At 39.1% G+C, this 20,597-nt stretch overlaps 1 protein-coding gene across 7 annotated transcripts in view; it reads left to right on the top strand.

The window, feature by feature from the left end:
* The window catches only part of MAST4 (microtubule associated serine/threonine kinase family member 4), a 296,950-nt gene that overhangs the window by 81,166 nt on the left and 195,187 nt on the right, over positions 1 to 20,597 (top strand). Inside the window, exon 1 of one of the 7 annotated variants that reach the window (XM_030512643.1) lies at positions 11,832 to 11,967. The exons of 5 other annotated variants lie outside the window; for them this stretch is intronic. In XM_030512643.1, coding sequence (XP_030368503.1) covers positions 11,929 to 11,967 — 39 coding nt within the window. In that variant the 5' untranslated portion in view covers positions 11,832 to 11,928. Of the gene's footprint in view, positions 1 to 11,831; positions 11,968 to 20,597 lie in introns of those variants that run through there. One more of the 7 variants, XM_030512642.2, reaches the window with a different exon arrangement.

Below are 20,597 nucleotides of genomic sequence, written 5' to 3'. Positions count from 1 at the left end.
GCTTTTGATTTCTCTGAATTGAGAATATGTCTGGTGCTGCAGAATATCATTAGTTAATACTCTGATCGGAGTAGCATGGGAAAAGTATGTAAAATAATTTCTCATAGAAGACTGACCTAGGTTAAAAAGTCTTGCAAGAATATCCAGCATATCTTCCAAGCGTATCCAATTTGTGGTGAAGTAGGTTGCCTTTCGTCAGCCTGTTAGCTACCAGCTGACAGGATGTATTTGAGCATATTCTAGAACTGTAAGTACTTTGCATAGTTTATTAGAGTTGAATTTAGGTATAATCCTCTTCTCTATCCTGTTAATGGTACAAAACCAGTAGAGATCGAATGTGTGTAGGAGCTAGCAATACATCCTTATTTTGCACATGGGCACAATGCTTCTGTTTTTCAGGCATCCCATATAATGAGCTTCTTCCCTCATATGAGACTTTCCCTGAACAGAGGCTCACTAAGACCGCTTTCTACTTCTAGACAATGAAGAAGCTAAGGCTGTTAAAACTCTCTTCCTTAGCCTGTGTTGTCAGTTGAGCATGCCTTACTTTTTGAGATTTCTATTTGGCCTGCAGGACCCTCACAGTCAAGATCAGTAAGATAGGTTGAGTATAGTGCTTCATCCCTCGAACTGAAGCTTCTGACTATTACGTTAGTGGCGACTCTGGATAAGGGCTTATTCTGCTTGTCTACTGTGATATTTGAGTTCTCTGTGTGTGGTGTTAGTGATTGTTATCTTACAATGTAAAGTCTAGATGTCTTTCTGGGAATACAAGTTTTCTCGGCTTGTTGGTGGACTTTGCTCAGAGAATAATCGAATAAATGTTATAATCTGTGATTAACGAGGAATAAGACTCAGGAATATATTGATGGACTTTTCTGGCCTTAGATCAAAAGCTTCTGCAACCTCTTGAAGGATTTATAGTGGTGAAAATGGGAAGGACGATAAAGAGGGTAAAGAGGATATAGAGAGAAGGAAGTGAAGAAACTGGGAAAAATGACTGGCAGAGGGATAGATTTAGGAAAATCTAGCTATAATGCTGTCTCCTTGTCCCTATCACAAAATACAGAAGTAAACTGACTACTGTGGTTTCGTTGTCTAGTCAGTTAACATGACAGTTCTATAGTTTTTAACATTTAATGCGAAAATACTTAATAACAAGTTGCAACTTGAAACTAATGTCACTCACAGCTCTGACTTTAAAATAAATGACATGAGGTAGGCATGGGGGAATACCATTATAAGTGCAGGAAAATGACTGTCTGCACTTCTGTCTGCATTCAGGATCTGAAGGCATAGTAGGAGGTGTTAATAACCTCAAAGTGAGTGCTCCCTGTGTTGCCTAGGTGGGTAGCAGTAGGTTAAGGCATTATTTGGAGTTCTTATGGGGCAGTTACAACCTCTGTGGCTGTTCTTAGCAGTCGTTGGAATTTGGTACCTATGCATAATTAGGATAATATAATTAATACAAGAAATGCTGTAGAGGGTAAGGTACTGCTCCACCAATCTAAATTTTAACAATGAAACTATATATTGTCAAGAAACTTAATCTTGACCATTGTTGAATTTTTTTTCCTGATGCTGTTTCAGAGTAATTATCAGTGCAGAAAACTTGATTTCTGCTGTGGCAGTTTCAGTTAACGGAAATGGAAATAGTGAAACTCTGTAAACTTCCTAATGTTTGGCCTACAGTAGTGGACTTTGCTTGGAAGCTGAATCTTTTCCTTCTATGAAAAGATAACTATATGTGGTACATTTTTAAATTGATGAAGTAACATTTTTGTTTTCCTGAACAAAATGTCAGCATGTTTTCATGCCTGTGGTACTTGCAAAGTGATTGTAGTGTAGCAGACAATGGAAGCAGACAGCGTGGGAACAATAATTCTCATCCCTCAAGCTGAAGTACTCCTGTGGTTCTGATGATGGCTATAACTCTCAAAATAAAGAGACTCGAACTGAGTTGAAAGACACTGCTGATTTACAGGCACTGGAGTGGGGAGGGAAGATGTAGTTTATCCAGATGTCTCTGGTGGGAATGGAAGTTCCTCCTCTTTGATTTTGTTCAGTTTCAAACAAGCAAAGGTGTATAGCAGGGATTTTTCTGCAGGCATTTTTCAGTGTAAGAATGTACTGCAGAGTTCATGTTTGTGTTGGATGATACACTTTTACCTCTAATCTGTTACATTTCTCGGTTTAAAAGAAGATGCCGTTTTACTGACTTTAAACTTTAAGTGGGTTGACTTCCATAGTTTGGTGTATAACATGCTGCTGGGTATTTGTGCTTCTAGGTTTTAGTCAGGCTTACTTGTACATTTATGTGGAATCAGATGTTGTATTGTAAATTGTGCTTCTGTCCTGTAAAGAATGTGGGAATGTGGACTTTACCTGTTTATATTCTTGCAATCCCTCCATTGGGCTGATACAACAGCAATTTAGATTGTTCTGATGTCACTGGTGAGATGCAGTCACCATGTTTGTTTGACTCTTCTGTACGCTGTCACAGCACACTGATGATTTCTAGCACCAACTCTGTTCTCACCTCAGTAAGGCTAGAAACCATTCCACTTGCTTTTTTCTCTTATCACAATATGCCTTGTTGTGGTGCATATGTCTATATCCAGTTCCACCATGCTTTTAGTAAAGAAATAGTACAGTAAGATCATTGCATCTCTTAAGTATTTTCTTTCATCACGTTGTGGAGATTAAGAAACCTAGACAGGTTTCAAGTTGACCTAGCATCAGTTGAGTAAAAGATGTAATAATCAGCAGGAGACTGGTTAACTGCTACTCTCACATGAATAAATTCAACCTCTTGATCATTGCTGAATATCTGCAATTATGTGGTGCAGTAAAAGATACTCAATATATGGTCAGTTAAATTCAGAAATGATTGGCTTTGTAACGCATGGAATAACTTGATAGTAATACACACTTGGCTGATCACGGATTCCTGATTCTCTGTGTTAGTTTATTTATTTGAAAAAGGATGGAAATTGGTAGTAAGAAATAAAGTTGAATTATGAGATTGCCTGCTGTAAGTAAGGGAGGAAAGAGAGCGAGCTCAAGTTAACTAAGAAAACTAACCTACAAAGTGCAGTTGGATCTCAGTGTATTTTATTAATTTTGTAGCCAGTAAAAGCATATCCTGAACAAACTTCCCTAGCATGCTGCTGCTTTTCCAGAAATCTGTAACTGTGAATGAGTGTTTTTTGGGTGCTTGTTATACATGGCTCTTCTTATCAAATATGGGACAAGTTAAAACTAGCGATCAGTAGGAGAGTGTTCCCTTTTATTCCAGACTTCCGTAGTTTGTCTGGTTTGTAATGGATCGTAGGTCCATGGGGAGTCAAGATTTCAGTAAGGTGAACTACCTTCTGAATCAACCTGAATGTTGAAATGCTTAACTACTGCTTTTTATTGAAGAGGGTTGCTCTTGTGAAGAATGACCATGTTGTGGGAAAGTTGAATCTCATAGTGGAAAGAACAGCCAAAACATATTAAGAAGAATTATACAACTTTAAGGAAAAGTACATTAATACGTTGTTACATAGAGAAAATACTGCACCACTGTTGAGATTAAAGGAAAAGGTTATCAAAAGGAAAGATGGGACATCATTTATCAAAATAAAGGACACTAGATGTATCATTGTTCAGATGATTTAAAAATAAGAATTTAAACTATTCCAAAGTTTAATAATTGTGGTTGGAATGCAACTTGCCTATTATCGTTTTTGCATATGAACCAAATTTCTAAGTGTTGAGATTATTCATAATGTTATTGATGCTGTTGTTTTGCCATGAGGATTTTTTACGAATTTGCTTCCTTTTCCATATTCAGAATCTAAAATATTCTGTTGAGCTGATTGATACAAAATGCCTCAACCCAGAGGATTCTTCTTATTTGTTCTCTGAAAACAGCTAGATATAGGGAACTGCAGGCTTTCAGATTTAAAATAGCATAACTCCTGTATGTCATTGTTTGGCATTCTTTGGGCATATACTGAGACAAGCAGTTCAGCAACTTTTTTAAAATGGAAGAACATTTTGGTATGTATGTAGTTTCTCAGCTCTTGTTGAAAAGAGATCCATGAGAGAAACAGACTGTACTCATGATGTGCCTGTGCTTCAGAAATAAATTTCTTTTATGCTATTGTTTACTTACAGAAAACTTGGAAAATGAGAGGGCTTGCTATCTTGGTTGGACTGGTGATTCATTATGCTTTTTGCTGCAATAAAACCTCAGAATATTTGATGCAAAAGGCAACATCACTTAAGTTGAAATGTCTGGTGTAACCAGTATTCTCCTGTATGTTCTGTTTTTGGAAGGGGGGTTGATTACTTATTTAAAACATTTAAATAAGTTTGCTTCTGCAAGAATTACTTTTATTCTGATATTTTCATTCATGATTTGCTACCTTTCTAAGCCCTCTGAATGGCTAAGCCAGAAATGGGTTGATGCAAGTAGTATTTTATCTGGCAGGTGATATGAAAACCCAAGGTTGTACCTCTGTTGTCCATGGAATGTGCATCCTTTTCTCATGGCTTCTCTTACATGTATAATTGAGACTGTTGGCAAGGTATATGTGCTTTAGTATGAAAAGGCGGTTTATTTTCAAGAACCTTAAGATGTAATTGGAAAAACCATAGTAATTTTTTTCTGAAACAACTGCAAGTCAACTGTACTTATTTATGCGTAAGAAATTGTTGCATTCCGACAGTGACCTGTGGCTTGCCACTTATGCAAATTCGTCAGCTCTAGAATAAGAGAATTAGAGTTTTGCTAAGTAAGGAATTTTTAATTTCTCTCTGCTTGTGATGTGTATTCTGAGTAATGTACAGAAGCATAGCAAAATCTCACGTAAGTACCACTGGACCTAGTAGCTGGAGTGCTCTCTTGGATACACATCCAACCAGCCTGGTTTATCTGCATGTGTTTTTATGTAATGTGGTTAACGAGAACACAAATTGAACAGCACTCTGTCAGTCCATGCAGTATATATTGCCCAATAGTCTGAAATACGAAAGAGAAGTAAAAGGAGTGATGGGCTTTGCTTTGTGTGCGGGGGTAGATTTGTAATACTGAAAGGGAATATAGGAAAATACTACTAAGAGCTTACAATTTTGTTGTCAGGCCAGCAATGCCTTCTCAGTGCTGCAGCTGGGGACTCGTAGGAAGCAGTGCCTTGGAAACATTTGGTTGGTGAAGCACGTCTGTTTTCTTTTCTTGAGGGGTGCTACTGGTTGTTGAGTCCTGAAAAGGAGCTGTTGGTTTCACATGGAGCAGTTATTCCATAGTTTTTCTAAGCCCTTAGAAGGGACATTGGGCGAGTGGAGCGTAAATGGCTATGCAGACGCAATACTGTAACTTTTACACTTTGAATATTAAAATGTGTATTGTTTACAGTGTCTAAAATTGTATGTGAATTATTATGCCTTAGGAGTAGTTAATGATGATTTTATGGATGTTACTTGAGTATGTTAAATGAATTAGTTTCTCAGGATTGCAATGTATGTTAATAATTATTAATGAATTGTCTTTATTAATCTCAATTTTAAACAAGGCACCTTTAGCTCCTAACACCATAAATGGGAGAATTGCTTTCCCTGCTTCGTAAAGTAAGGTGCAAGTTCATGTGATACCACTGCATAGCTTCTATGGATAAATATCTTGGAAAATAATGATGAAACCCACATGGTGGATTTATTACCCTGTTCAGATAGTTTGTGATAAAGCTGGTCTGTATTCTCTCACTGACTTCTTAAGTATGCTTTCCTCTTAATTGAAAGGAAGAAACCTTTCTGTGGTTGTATAAGAGGAAATTGTTGCTGTATATATTGTAGAACTACAGTTCTGGCCACTAGTCTGTACATAGAGACTAAAAAGGTATCCGCTTCTTTGGGTGGATTATAGCTACCCTTATCTCAGTGACAGTGTAAATATGGGTCTGTCAATTTTGGCTGCTAATTTTGATGAAATGTCTCACTTCCAATGCTGTAGCTGATTTCAGTGACACTTCAGAGAGCAACAGAGCTTTCAGAACTTGAAGGAACAAGAGGCAGATGGATAGTGTGTTTTCATAGTCTTTTTTTCCCTCAGAAAACATTAAAAGCATTGCATTAAAGAAAACTCTTGGAGAATGTTACTGTAGGTAGTGATACTATAAGTGTCTGATTTATGTAAGAGTGCTAGGTGTTGGTCGTATAAAATTCTTTAAAGATTATAGTAGTTTTGATTCTCTTCCAGAATGATTTTTCAAGCTGATACAAGAAATAGGTGCACGTGTTCCAGGTCTAAGTATCATACCTGGCTTTGGCTTTCATGCCTGTGTAACTTCACTTGATGATCTGGGATCCATTACGATTTCTAATGAAATACCTTTGTCCCACAGCATTGTGGAATGACAGGATGGAAGCTTTGATGTGGAGATACATATATATGTACAGGAGAGTCGAAAAGTTTTGGGTGATTGTTTTTAAACAGATTTTTTTTGTGTGTGTGTGTGTGTGTGTTGAATAGACAAAAATGTAGCCTGTATAGGGTATTTGAAATTCAACGTCTAACACTGGGTAAATTCCTTTAGGAACTGAAACTATTTTTCAGAATGCTGCAGAACAGAAATGTGATCACAGTGTTATGATTTCTTACTCACATGCAGAGTATGATTATTTTGGTGTGACACATAAAAGGTGGCTCAGTTTCTCTTATGACCATTCAGAAAGATAACTCTGGGCTCCTTTGTGGAATTGTAATGTAATTTTCCCTTGACACTTTGTGCTCTAAGATATCCTTAAAAGTAACTTCAAAAGGCTTCAATATAAGGTTTTTGTGTTTGAAAACTTTGAGACCTATGGTGTGTCTTGAGAAGAAATAATCAAAGTGGATCCACCTCTGGGAGATGGTCAAAGATGTTGCTGGAATTTGATGCACATTTCATTCACAGAGGATAGGGAGTTTATGCTGCCATGGACTCTGAAAGGCTTTAGAGAGTCAGCTCTGAAGTATTGTTCCTAGAAGGCTTGATATTCTTGTGGGTTTGCAAGTCTATGTGGTTGCATGGATGAAATAAATCTTTGTGATCAAGAGCATATATGTGACAGACTTTTTTTGAGCTGAGGTTTCTGAGTGTTTTCTGTTTCATTTTAAACCTGATGTTTGCCTTTAGATTGCAAGGAGAAACAAACAGCATTTCTTTGCATGGTGAGCAGGTTATCATGAATACAACTAAATCAAAAGAAGTGTGACCAGGAGGTCAAGGGAGGTGATCTTGCCCCTCTACTCTGCTCTCGTGAGACCCCATTTGGAGCACTGTGTGCAGCTCTGGTGTCCTCAATATAAAAAGGACATGGAGCTTTTGGAGCAAGTCCAGAGGAGGCCACGAGGATGATAACGGGGCTGGAGCACCTCCTGTATGAAGATAGGCTGAGGGAGTTGGGGCTGTTCAGCCTGGAGAAGAGAAGGCTGCGTGGAGACCTCATAGCAGCCTTCCAGTATCTGAAGGGGGCCTATAAGGGTGTTGGGAAGGGCCCCTTCATGAGGGACTGTAGCAATAGGACAAGAGGAGATGGGTTTAAAATTGCGCAGGGGAAGTTTAGGTTAGGTGTAAGGAAGAAGTTCTTTACTGTGAGGGTGGTGAGGCACTGGAACAAGTTGCTCGAAGTATTTGTAAACGAAGCTACTGAAGCTTGGATATGAGGAATCTCTGCTACTTTTGTGTAAGCCTTTGCATTTGTGGTGAGAGATGAACACTGTGTTTTGGGGGGTTGGGTAGGAAGAATGAAGATGAACCACATTTTTCTCCCACCTTTCTTCAGTGCTGTGCTTCACTGATAACTTTTTTTAAAAAGCTATCTCCTTTATCTTCTTTTTCTATTAGTCGTGTATTAACCTTATCCAGCATCATGTGCCAACACAATTCTTCTGGCAGGAGACCTATAGAAATTGAAAACTGGATCTTAAAAGCTTGAACTGGAATGATCAGAATGATAAAATAGTAACTGTGGAATTGGCTAGCGGTGATGTAAAGACTGGAATATATAGAAAAGACATGGATGATGATCTTGAACTCGGCTGCAGAGGTTAGCTCTGGTTTGATGCGTGAATTTTTGTGTATGTGCTGCATGCATATATGTGTGGTTGGCAAGTTAACTTGCACTGCTTCTGTTTGACATTTTCACACACGCAAAAGCAGTGTTTGCATGAGTTTGTTTCAAAACCGTTATAACTATTATTAAAACAGCTAACAGGGCACACTCCAGTTTGCTCTAGTTATTTCTCTCTTCTCTAATGTGCTTAGAGAAAGGCTGAATCGGAATTAGTGTTAAACATTTCCATGTTTTTCCATTCCTCTACTTGTAAATCTGTAGTTACACTGTGTCCACTTACCTGGGCTTCTGAAAATAGCTCTTAAAATATTTTAATTTTTCTACTAGCAGTCATTTGAATTGCTTATCAGTGAACAAAAACACAATGAAAAGCTCTTTTTTTATCAGTGCTAAGGAAAACCCATTGTTATTCTTTTGGACTGCCTTAAGGATGATACATCCTTATTGGAATGTAAGGCAATTATTGCATTGCTTGTTATCTATTCTAAGCATCAGATATTTCACATTTGGGAAAATAATTATTTTAAAAACTCGATGGTGATTTAATGCTGTAGAGTATTTAAGGCATAGAAAATAGCCCTGACAGAGGCAGATTTAGAGGGCAGAGTACACGTGAGTTGTTATGTGGTGGTTAATAAATACAATCTATCATATGCTGCCACCATGTGTAGTATGGAAGAGGCAGCCACACATAGGATACATGTAGACATAAAATTAAATCTGCATTGTAAAACTGTAGTTACGTATTCATATATATTTTCAAATGCTCAGGTTTTATCTTTTAATTGGGTGATTTCAGTAATCACAGTAATTTCTAAATTCTTAGTTCTGTCAGTCAGTATTCTTTTCCAAGTGAAGCAATATGTTTAATGTAAAAAAAAAAAGCAGTTGAATGAAGAAAAAAACCTGTCTAAATATGTGTAATTGTCCTGAAAACTATCTGCTACAATGTTTCTTTTCAGTTTTAAATAAACATGTAGTTAGAGTGCCCTGAAACGTGCCTTCCAGTACCTTCTCATATGCCTTTATAAATCGCAGCGTAAGCGCAGAAAAATGCCACTTCTAGAACTGACAGTGAATGCACTTTTCATTGAAAGGTAGTTTTGCACTTTTTTATTTGGGATTAATCTCATCTTCCACTGGAAGGCAGTCTTCTCTTTGTTTCATTCTCCTGCCTTCCAGTATTATTTAGGTAGCTGGTCTTCAGCTTCTTACAAAACAAAGTAAAACTTGTACCCAGTTTGTCTGTAGCTAGAAAGTTTATTCATGCAGGAAACATCTTTGCTTTGCCTGCTTATTCTTTCTGTAAATTGACCATGTACACAATTACAATTTGTGTGAAACTTGAAGTGGTTTGTTCGGTTGTGGACCTCTTGCATCTGTGCCTGTCAGAGATACATTACTTGGAGGTATGACTTTTTTGTGCTGGTTTTTTTTCAAGTAATGAATTCATAGAAATTTTCATGCTTTCATGCAGACCTCTCAGCTAGATGGGGTAGAACACTTCTAATTCATTAATCTACATTAGTCATTTATGTGTAGTTATATAAGCTAACGTGATGGTTGGAACAAAACCAACCACACCAGTATTATTTACTTTTAAAAGAATCAATAAATTGTGCATTGGGAGGTTTTGTATTTCAGTGATTAAAATAAACTTGCATAAATCTGTTGGTTGGGTATAGAAATGCAGACAACCTTGCAGCTGAAACCTGTGGTGTGTCATGAGAGACAAATTAAAAGGTTTTGCCTCTCACCTTTGAAATTGGACAATCTCTGGCTATTGCCTCAGATTAATTTTTGCTGTGCTCACTAGAAGTGTAACAGCAGCAATTAAATTGCGATGCACTTGCCTCTGCCTTCTCTGGAAATGGGGAAACACAGAAAAGGCAGGATGTGAGTGCACTTGGATATGAATGATGGGGTTAAAGTTTTAAAGTGTTAAAAAAGCAGAAAGAAAATATGACATTTTGAAATGTAAATGGGAATAGAGGAGCATTGGGAGGAACCCAAAAGGAGATACCTATATATCCTTATGTAACTTGTTTTCCTTTAGTTTCACACAGGTGAGGGATCTAGTAGCTTTTCAGTCTGCTGCTGTGGTGAAGTTCTCACCATGTTCAGCATGCTGTTCAAAGAGATGTTATAACTTAGTTCAGGAGAGTTGATCAGCCTTTGTTACAGAGGAGATCAGACTTGACGGTCACAATGCTCCCTTCTGGCCTATGAATCTATAAATTTATCAGTGTCTTTGATTTTTTTTTTTTTTTTTTGTCTCCCTCCTGTGGAACTGGAGTTTTGGTCAGTGCGAGCTTCTCCTTTGTGAAGAGAAATACAGCTCTGATCCTGTAACTGAAATTGGTAATGGCTAAGCTGAAGCCATTGACAGAGTGTTAAGGATCTGTTTGGAGCGGGAGATATGGACAGTCAGGAAAAGGGAAATGTTCAGTTAATGTGTAACTCTGATAAAAATTGACTGGTTTAATTTTTTTTTGGTGTGGGGTTTTTTTTTTTTTTTTAATAGTATAGTTGGAGGTCTCAGAAACACAGTTTACCAAAAGTGCTGAAATTTTCTTTCTCTTTTATTGTAACAAGTGTAAAATAATGTTAATGCATTTCAGTCACATGAAGTAAAGCTGGCGAGGAGGGGAAGGAGATACAGCAGCCTTTTCTCTCTCTGCTCTTCAGATAAGCTGTTACTGCTCACAGGTATCCTGTCCAGCAATCCTTCATTTTTTGTTCTAAATGCTTTTGCCCCTAGCAGGTTTTACTACTATGGAATGTACATGGATCTCTTCTTGAAATGATGCAGTCTGACAGGAAATCAATATTTTTTTTTCATTCTAGATTTGAGGGTGTGATTGTCATAATCCACATCTTAGACTGTTAATGGGTGAACAGTTAATAGTGTGGGGAGTGGGGGGGGAAATCAATGAATAGCTAATAGTGGGGGGGGGGGGATCAATCATTTGTTTAACCAGCAGCTTAGCTGGTTCTCTTGTCAAAGAGAAGTCCAGTACCTTTTTTTCCTCCTTAGAATCTGTGCTTCAGATGTAACCTTCTCGGGTTCAGCACTGCGTTTTTGGCGGAGGGTTGTTTTCCTTGCTTCAGTCAGGTGAGGTGAGGTGAGCTGAGCTGATGCGGGTGCCTGGCGACCTGCCCAAGGTCACACACAGCCTGACCCGCTGCCTGCGGCTGTCGGCGCCCTGGGGCACTCCGCCCGCCCTCCGGAGTTCTCAGAAGCTTCGAATACGAAGTCCCATTGCCTGGAGGCTCAATTTCTTATAAAGTACTATTATAGATAGATAGAGATATAATATATATATTACTCTTGCATTTTGCAAGTGAATGAAAACTCCCAGGCAGGCAAGAGCTGAATGGTAGTTGAAAGAGAACGACAAGGAGGGCGGTAAACGCGCCGTGGAACGTTGAGGCAGTGAGGTGGCGGCGCCGGCGGGTTGTGCGGGCCGCGCGCGCCGGCCTTCTCGCCTCAGGACGGGCCCGACCCACCTGCGGCGCGGGGCGACTCGCATCCCGACCCGCGGTGGGGCTGAGACGTCCCATCCTCAAAGGGCAGGGGGCGGTGCCGGTCCGGAGCGCACCGACCCGATTCCGTTGTTTCCCCGTCACCCCACCCCCCTGCCCCTGCCCCGTCGGCGCTCGCCGAAGTTGCCGGGGTGCACAACTCGCGCGGTCACGTGCCGCGGCGGCGCCAATCGGCGCAGCCGTGATGTCAGCGTCGAGCAGCTGCGGGGATGCGGAGCGGGGTCCGGGCAGTCCGGCGTGGCCAGGCGCCGCGCGGCGTGAGTGCGGCGGAGCGGAGCCATGGACGAGCCGGGCATCCTGCGCAGGCGGGGGCTGCAGGTAGGGAACTTGCCGTCACCTGCCGCGAGGCGCAGGGGCGTGCCGGCGGGACCGGCGGCGGGGGCACACCTGTGGGCGGCAGCGGCGCCGGCGTTGGCCGCCGCGGGCAGCGGTCGGGGCGCGGCCGCAGCGCCCGCTGAGGAGTTGTGCACCGCGGCGGCGGGCGCCTCCCGCGGAGCCGGCGAGGCGGGAGCAGCCGTAGCCCTGCGGGCTCGTTCTCCCCGTTAGAGTGCTCTGGAGCTGGGCGATAGACGGCCATTACCTGGGGGAGAAAGTTTCGCCTGCTGACGGCTCTCTGGGCGTTTGCGGCATACTTTGTAGAACGGGAGCGGTGCCGTTCGCAGTCAGCTTTTGGCTGACTTTTCCACTGGTGGTCATAAACGCAAGAAGATCACATATCCCAAATGAAGTGTGGGTTATGGCCAAATGTTGGTACCGTATGTTGGGGGAACTCAGGACTCGAGCCGTATACTCTTTTTGGAGAACGTATTAGGAGCTTAAGTATATATATATATAGAAAGAGAGAGAGAGGCAGACAGCGTTTTAATAGAGAGCATGTGACAGCGGTCGAGTGTAGGGTGCGTTTTTTTACCGTTTCACCAAAATGGAGCACTACCTCAAACTACATCATTCTGGCCCATTGTTTAGAAAGCCCCTTTGCCCAAGTCCTCTCAGCGATGAATGTACTTCCTTTCGTTTGTTTTCCTTTACATCCGCAGTGTTTCAATGGGAGGAGGGTGAAGAGGAAAGCCTACTTACATTTGAGATGGTTAGTCTTAAGTAATATAAACCTGCTTATAATGCTTAAAATGCACTGAACTTATTCAGTTCTGAACTTTTCAGAAGGTTGCCCTTTCTGATCAGTGCTCTCGACTTGGTGCTGATTAACTATGACAATTTTTATTAGATGGATGAAGACAAGTAGAATCTGTAGCCTGTGTTGTTACATGGCATAGAGAGTCCTAAATCTCTCTGGGGCCTCTTAGTCTTTTAAGAATCCATTAGCTTTTCTTTAACTTTTTGTGTGATAGCATTTGCCTCTGGAAGGTGAATAACTTTCATAAAAAGATTCTGAGATTTTGCTTAGTCCTCAGATCCTGAATGTTTTCGATTAATGGATTGTAAAGTGGGAAGGAGAATCTCTGCTGCAGGTTGGGACTGCTGATGTCGGCTTTTAAAGTAGGGGATTTAAAAATTTCAAGAGGTAGATCTTCACAGAGAAACCAGATTTCCTCCTGCTAAACCTGCTATGATCCATTGAGCAGTGTAAACTGGATTTCTGCCTTTTGACAAGAGTCGAACAGCAGTCTGTTCTGATTAAGGGGTAACTTAAACCTTAATGTGAAAGCCTGTTGTTGAGTCCTGCAAATGTAATTTTTTAATTTTTGGTGTGTGTTTATTGTCTGCGACTTCAACAAAGTGATTTTGAATGAATACCAAGAATATTTCACAGAATACTTGCTTACCTCTTCATATGCTTACATGGTCACTCAAGAGTATTAAAAGCTATATAGTGAATAATCCCAGTACCAGGAAGACCAGTTCATACTTGCAGTGCACGCAGTAATAAACTTACAAGTTGTTTTTAAAGATCTGTACCTCATGACTGTCATCAGAATCTATAGAGTCCTAGGGTGGAGAAAAACAGCCAGTGGTTGAACTTGCACAAGTTGGCATGCTGTCATCTAGAAAAAGATGGAGGGGAAGAACTCCTATTTACACAAAGTTGTTTTCCTTAGACCCTTAACTGAATCTGTCTTCATATTGTCCTCTTACTTCCCTTACATTGTTCTATTGCTCTACTTTTGTCTTCTTCTGTTGTCCATGCAACTAGCCTAGAGACTACTATGGTGAATTTGTGAGCTAGAAAGCAGCTTATATGGCATGTGACAAGGAGCGTAATTCCTGTTTAATTCTTGTTAGTAAATACTGATCAGGTGAAGTCTCCAAGTTGTCTGCTTGGCTGACATTTACTTTATATAGTACATCTCAAAGTAATGAGTTGGTTATTTTATAGCAGGAGTGTATGTTCTTACCAATGAAAAAACTCTAAATAATTCTCCCGCCCTTATGCTGTTCTGTGAGATTAATCCATGTATCTTCTATCCCCACTTCTTTTTTATGTGTTACTGATACTTTCCTTTAAAGGCTATTGAGAATATTCTGAAAGGGATTTAAAAGAAAAAAGGAAAGGTTCTGGGTTAAGACTGTTCTGAAATCTTCAATGAAAGGTCAGCCGACTTTACTTCATGTGACTTTGTCAGTTCTTTTGGTTAGAAGTAGAAGTGATAAAAGTAGGTAAATTTGCTTAAAAGCTGTGAGCTTTCTCAGGTGAAGGTGCATTTGAATTAAACCAGTCCTATAATGGGAACAGCACGTGCTTGAATTAAACGCCAAATCGGTGCAACTGCTGGTTTTTTCTGTTTGTACACAGTTTGCTTCAAAGCTTGATTTACAGGACACACAAAACATTTCCTTTTAGACGGGAACCCGATGTAGTTGTGTATAATGCCATGCACCATCATGCTGTGTTTAAAAAAAGCCAGGAAGCAGCTTGAATTGAATCTCAAAATACAAGCCTTCAGTAAATATGTAGACTTGGATAAATCTTGTTTTGGGTTGATATATGGAAGGTTTTTCTGGTGCTCAGGCTTCTAGGAGAGAAACCGAACCTTCAGTTTGTTGCATCTTGAATACATACATCTATTTCATCTTACTACAACCTCCTCCTATATGTCCGGTTACTTTTATTGGTTGTATTCGTAGAAGAATAAAAGCTTATTTATCTGTAGTATCTGTTCCTGTTCTGTGAGCAGTTTCTGAAGTTTTAATTACAAAGAACACATTTTGTTTGTAAGAAACATCAGGAGAAAATTGAACACTTCTTTCTACTTCTGAAAATGTTAAGTATAATTTAGTGTGGATTGAAATAGTTCTCTCTTGAAAATAAGTTTAAACCCCCCCCCCCCTGAAAACAGCTAACTACTTCTTCCATATTCGTCATTCTCGATTGCTTTCTGCTGACAGCCTGTGTTTCATCTTTCTTGCATGAATTTGTCTAGTAGGTGTTTGTCTGAGCAGTGTGTTTTATACTGCCTTAAACCGAAGACTCCAAACCCACTTGATGGTGGGTATAGGTAACACATTAATTTCGTTCAGTCTGTAAGAAGGATATGGGAATGTGGGAGAAGTCTCACTGCCAGATGCAGCTTCAGTCATGCTTCCAGAGCTGATGAAGCTTTCTCTTTGTTGAACAGATGCTTTGGGCCTTCCCTTTTCCTTTTGATAATTTCAGTTCTGCCTCTGAGTGGCTGGTAAGCAGTGTCTTGTAAATCTTGGGGTAATTACATGAGCTTTTTTAATTAGACTTGGAGAAGAATTGACCAACAGCAGAGAAATTAGCTATATGTGAAACCTCCTAAATGTCAAAGAAAATGCCTGTATATATTTGTTTTCTTGTCTCTAGGTATGCTTTCTTCTTTTAATGCTGAGAAATTTTCATGGGGATATAAGGCTTCTTGAAATTCAGGATGACTGTATTACATTAAGTTTGCAGAGATAAGATTACAGTCAACATGGAAAATTCCAATTGAAGATCTTCTAATACTGTACTTCAGGCATTGATTTGGGGAGGAGGTGAGGTAAAAAAAAAAAAAAAAAGGCAAAATTCAGATTACTGCTGTAGAAATGAAAACAGGCAGTGTAAATAAAGGTGTGGTGTAAATGGAGTGTTGCTGTTTTGGCACAACTGAGGAGTCAGTTTATACTAATTCCATATATTTCTAGAAAAGATGGCAAGGGGCATAGGCATTATCTAACCTTGACTACTCCTTTCCTGCATCTCCGAAATCCTTTGGTGAGGTCAGTGGTGGAATCTGTAATGATTTGAACTGAGCTTGGTTGTGTTCTAAAACTCGAAGAAAACCGGCTTTGGAGTCCTCTGTGCACTTGTTAGCTCCTGTTTCTGAATCACTTGGCTTAGCCTCAAAATTGGCTTGTGGTTTGTTTGTTCTGTCTACCTGTCCGTCTGTCCGTGTTTCCGTGTGTCTGTCTTTGTCCCTCCTGACCCTGTTTAGTTAGTAGGAATAGTAGCTGCATGAAGGATAGTAACTTCAGATTGAAATAGTTTTGTGGGGTTTGTTTGGTTTGTTTGTTTGTTTTCAATGCCATGCATAGTTCTTCGTTTGACATTTTGTTAGCGTTAGCTTTTACTCACTTTGTCACAATTAACGAAACTAGTAGTTTTCCTGTTTTCTTTTGAAATTTTTTGTAAGATGCTTCATTCAAGTTTGATGCAGTTCTGACTGTGATGGTGCTTTATGTGTCATGTTTAACATAATTTGAGATTTGTTTTCACCAACTGATACACTACATTTGCTTGAAAGTTCTTAAGTTAGGGGTTTTATCAAAATTGCCCACAGGCTATGGGATGCCATTAATTCCTTTTCCTATTAGATTGAAGCAATAAACTTTTTCTGCTTATAGCAGTGCCCATTATCCATCTGAACATTAAAATTACATAAAAATCCACAAATGATGGTACCAGGAACTACTGGTTACCAACTAGGTCACAAGCCCCATGAATGATCACAAATCAAAATGCTCAAAACTGTAATTTCATAATTTGTTTTAATTTTGTTTTCTTGGCTTTACTTTCTTCCCCTTTACACGTAGCACTAACTTTTTCCATAACCCTAACTATTCTCTATAGGATCCTTTGTAAATCAGAACATTGTTTCCTATAACAACTTGTGTCCCTTGTAATTGTATTCAGTTACTTGCTCTCAGTTTATACGTTTATGTTCCTCTTGATTCCCCCCACCTCTTCATTCAAGTCCCCCTTGATTTTAGTTCTCAAGTTTAGCACTTCACAGCGGTGTGCAGCAACTGAGATTAGTGATAGAAAGGATAATTGCACTCAGTGTCTGTGCCCTTGAGAACCACCAAGCTCTTCAGAGACTTCTGGTGCTAAGCGCTGAGTCTCTAAGAGCATGTTACGTTTGGGGTACTTTGCTCTTTTTGAAATCCCTTAGTTTTGTGTATATAGTTGGCTTAGTTTCATAGGAATATTAAATAACACTTCTGTGACACCTGGATATCCTCTCCAACCAAGACACTGTGTCAAAGCAAAGGAACACTTTCACTGGAAAGTAGTAAAGGATGGATTTTTTAAAGCTTTATTGTCAGAAATAGGAGATCCAGTTTAGCAGCACTAGTCCTTGTGTAGGTGCCGTAAAAGAAAAGATTTCAAACATTTTCTGGGAATTTTATCACTTAAGTAATCAAACCCACAATCTTAAAGAAACTAATAGGTGGCCTTAGTTGAAAAAAATGGAGCTTGTGACATAATTGGTAACCAGTCGTTCCTGGTATCAAACAACCTTACTGAATTTCATTTTTAGCTGTCTGGAACCTGGTAGTTTTTTAGAATACTTAGCTTGTACAATGCACTGAAGTGCATTAATATGGTTGGACTTGATGATCTTAAAGGTCTTTTCCAACCTAGTTGATTGTATGATTCTAATATGGTGTGTGGAGATAAATGTCACGTTACAATTCTTCTGATAGTATTTTAGCCCTAGAAAGCTAGAACTTCAAGCGTGCGTATGTTCTTTGCTTATGTTTTATGTATTTGAATATTCTCTACAGATAAACGATGCTTTTTTAAGTAAGGAAACTTATCTGAAGATGCGTTTCAACTGATGCAGATTCCTCTCCTGTCCCACAACGTAACTTTGTCTTATGTAAAAAGCAAGGGAGACATGCTGAAAAGTGCATGAAATGGGTGCTTGCATTAACTTCTGTTTTGAGTTCTTTTGATTTGAAAAGTTTTTTAGTGTATTTTGTCTCTTTAAATTATGCCACACGGAGAAGGATACCATTTTTATTTCTCTGAAAAAGCCTAGTTATAACATGTTCTGCAGGTACATTAGGGAATTTAGCAGTCAGAATTTGTGTGCAGAAAAACCTGAAAATAATCTCTATCCTCTTATGTTTTCTGAATACAACACTCACAGGTGCAGCTGGAAAATTTAGGTTGTGAATTGGAAATTGATTTTAGGACTTGAGTGCCCCTGGTGAACACTGCTTCCTAGTTTTAAATTTCTTCAAATTTTTCAAGATTTTAGTAAATGTAAAGAAGTGCAAGAAAAGAAGGAGTAATATAAATGAAAAATTAGGAAGAGAAAATGATTATGACTAGGGTAAAAGCTGTATTTATGGCACTCTGATTCTTTATTAGTTCATGGGCTGTTTCCTTTTTAGGTTCTTCAAGACATTGTGGTGTGTTTGTGTTTAAATGTAAAAGATTATAATTGTTTATTTGGTGTAAGCAGAACAGTGATCACATACGTTGTGTTATTAGTCTGTGACTGAAAAAGATAAATTGCAGATTTTAATGTTCAAGCATGAAGCTGAATAGCATTTTCTGTTCCTTCTTTTTTTTTTTTTTTTTTTTAATATTTGCTCTTGTCTGTAAGCTACAATTCAAACTTGTTCTTAAGACAACGTTGCCAAAACCTACAATTTATTTTGTTTGGTTGGCGAGGAGAAGATTCAATGTAAAACACATCACCCTTTATCACCAGATAGGGCATATCACACCCTTTATCACCAGATAGGGCATATCACACCCTTTATCACCAGATAGGGCGTGTTACTGTGTTTGCATCCTTTGCTTTGCAGTAGTGATAAGAGATTTAACTCTGACAGAGCTATTTGTATGAGATGGCTGCAAAGACCAAATTGTGTTTCTCACTGGCCTTCCAAAAATAGCACTTTCCAAGTTAGTTCGAGAAAGCGCCCGCTCAACTGGTGTAACATCTTGATTGGTTCAGTTGGCTCAATCTTCATTCAATTTCACTTCTCAAATAACATTTGGTTGACTTCCTTGTCTGTGTTCTTAGGACCCTGCATAGATCTTAATCTTTCAGCATAGATTTCTTTCATGAGTCTTTGAATTTTGGTTTGTTCGTGTTGCTTGCTATTTTCTCTGCGAGTAATGCCAACTTTGTTTTTCTGCTGTTTGCCTTTTGGCTTTTTTACATTCTCTTTAAGGTCATGCCAAAACCCTGTTCTTTTCTGATTGAGATTGTAGCTGAGGGCTTGCTTATTTTTGAGCATCTGTGACAAGATTGTGGAAGAACTGATCTTGGTGTCTCATAAGGTGTTTGGGGGTTTTAAAATAGAATTACAACAAAACAACCACCTTTTTTTGTGCATGCATTTTCTTCCCTTCAATTCCTATGTTTTTATTTGTGTGTGTGTTTAGGACTGATGTCTGTTTAATGGTTTCTGTAGCACCTTATGACTCTTGCTTTGTTTTAACAGTAAAAATTGAACATTCTAGTTAGTTTTTTAGCACTGCTGCAAAATATAGTAGTGTATGGGTTTTTTTATTGCCTGTTTCACCCTAAAGACACCTTAAACAATTTCAGTATCATTTCTCTCTGATGTGGAGTCTATCTGACAAATCAATAGTAAGCTATTCCGATGCTGAACCCAGTAAAGCTTGTCAGAATTATACATATGTGAAATGTGTCTTCCTGTTGTCAGACTCTAAGGAGATGCAGACACTTACAAATTCATGCAGTTCCACAAAGGAGCTATTCTAGGAAAAAAAAAAAATCATATTTAAAGCATTTATTTTTCATGTGTGTTCTCTCTAGCATCACTCAGGAAATGCAGTAATCTATGAGAATCCTGTCAGATATTAGTTCTTGCCCTTTTCTCCTTCAACATGGCCCAATGTTCTTTGTTCAATACTGTAATGATTGTGTTCAACAGGATGCAGTTAGGAAGAAGAGGGGAGTGCCATAACTAGAAGTGCTAATGGGAGGGTATCTGGCACACTAATGTGTTAGACTGCCAAGCAGTTAGAGCAGACCTGTTAGTTAGAGGGTTTTGTTATGCAAAATTTAACATTTATGTCTGCTGCAAGAATGGAATACAGAAAGTCACCTCAGGTGAATTTTTCCTTTGCCAGTAGTTTCTATTGCTGGACAGCTTAATGGATGCAAGATACCCGCCTGGCCTTTGATTTCTGTTCTCCTTGGGAGATAGCTTTCAAGAGTTTGTTTTCTTACTGTTTAAAATCGAATGTACATTTTTTTCCTTGGCTGTTTTCCAGCCCTGGCTATAAGGATTGCCAGATGTACCATAATGCAGTAGTCTTTGTCAAATAACTGACAACACATTACTTTTTTCTTTTTTAAAAATTCTGAAACTAGATAGAAATCTTTCTTACTTATTATGCTTTGGCTGTGCTGTGAGGTGGTTCTCTAACAGCAACAGCTTTCTTGATCAGCCTGTAGAGCTTAGTACAGTGTGTAGTTAAGTATTACATTGAAAATCTAAATTTAAGGCAGTGGAGATCAGCAAGAAATGAACATCCTACGAGTTTTTTAAAAAACCCAAACCAACCCCCAATAAACCCCAAAACATTTCACACTTACTTGAATCCATAGCTGGGAGGGAAGAACTGTGTGTTACAATTTGTAACTTGGTCCTGCCTCCACACTTGGCACAATGAATTGCCTACTGTCTGAAGATCTTGGTCTGTTTTACAAAAATAAGTGTTTTGAATTCAGAGTATTTTAAATAATCATGGAGACTACGGTGAGAAAAAATAC

The sequence above is a fragment of the Strigops habroptila genome, chromosome Z, assembly GCF_004027225.2.
Source record: "Strigops habroptila isolate Jane chromosome Z, bStrHab1.2.pri, whole genome shotgun sequence".
Taxonomy (NCBI): Eukaryota; Metazoa; Chordata; class Aves; order Psittaciformes; family Psittacidae; genus Strigops; species Strigops habroptila.
Note: the sequence above shows the minus strand (reverse complement) of the source record. Positions and strands in the feature narration are given on the sequence as shown.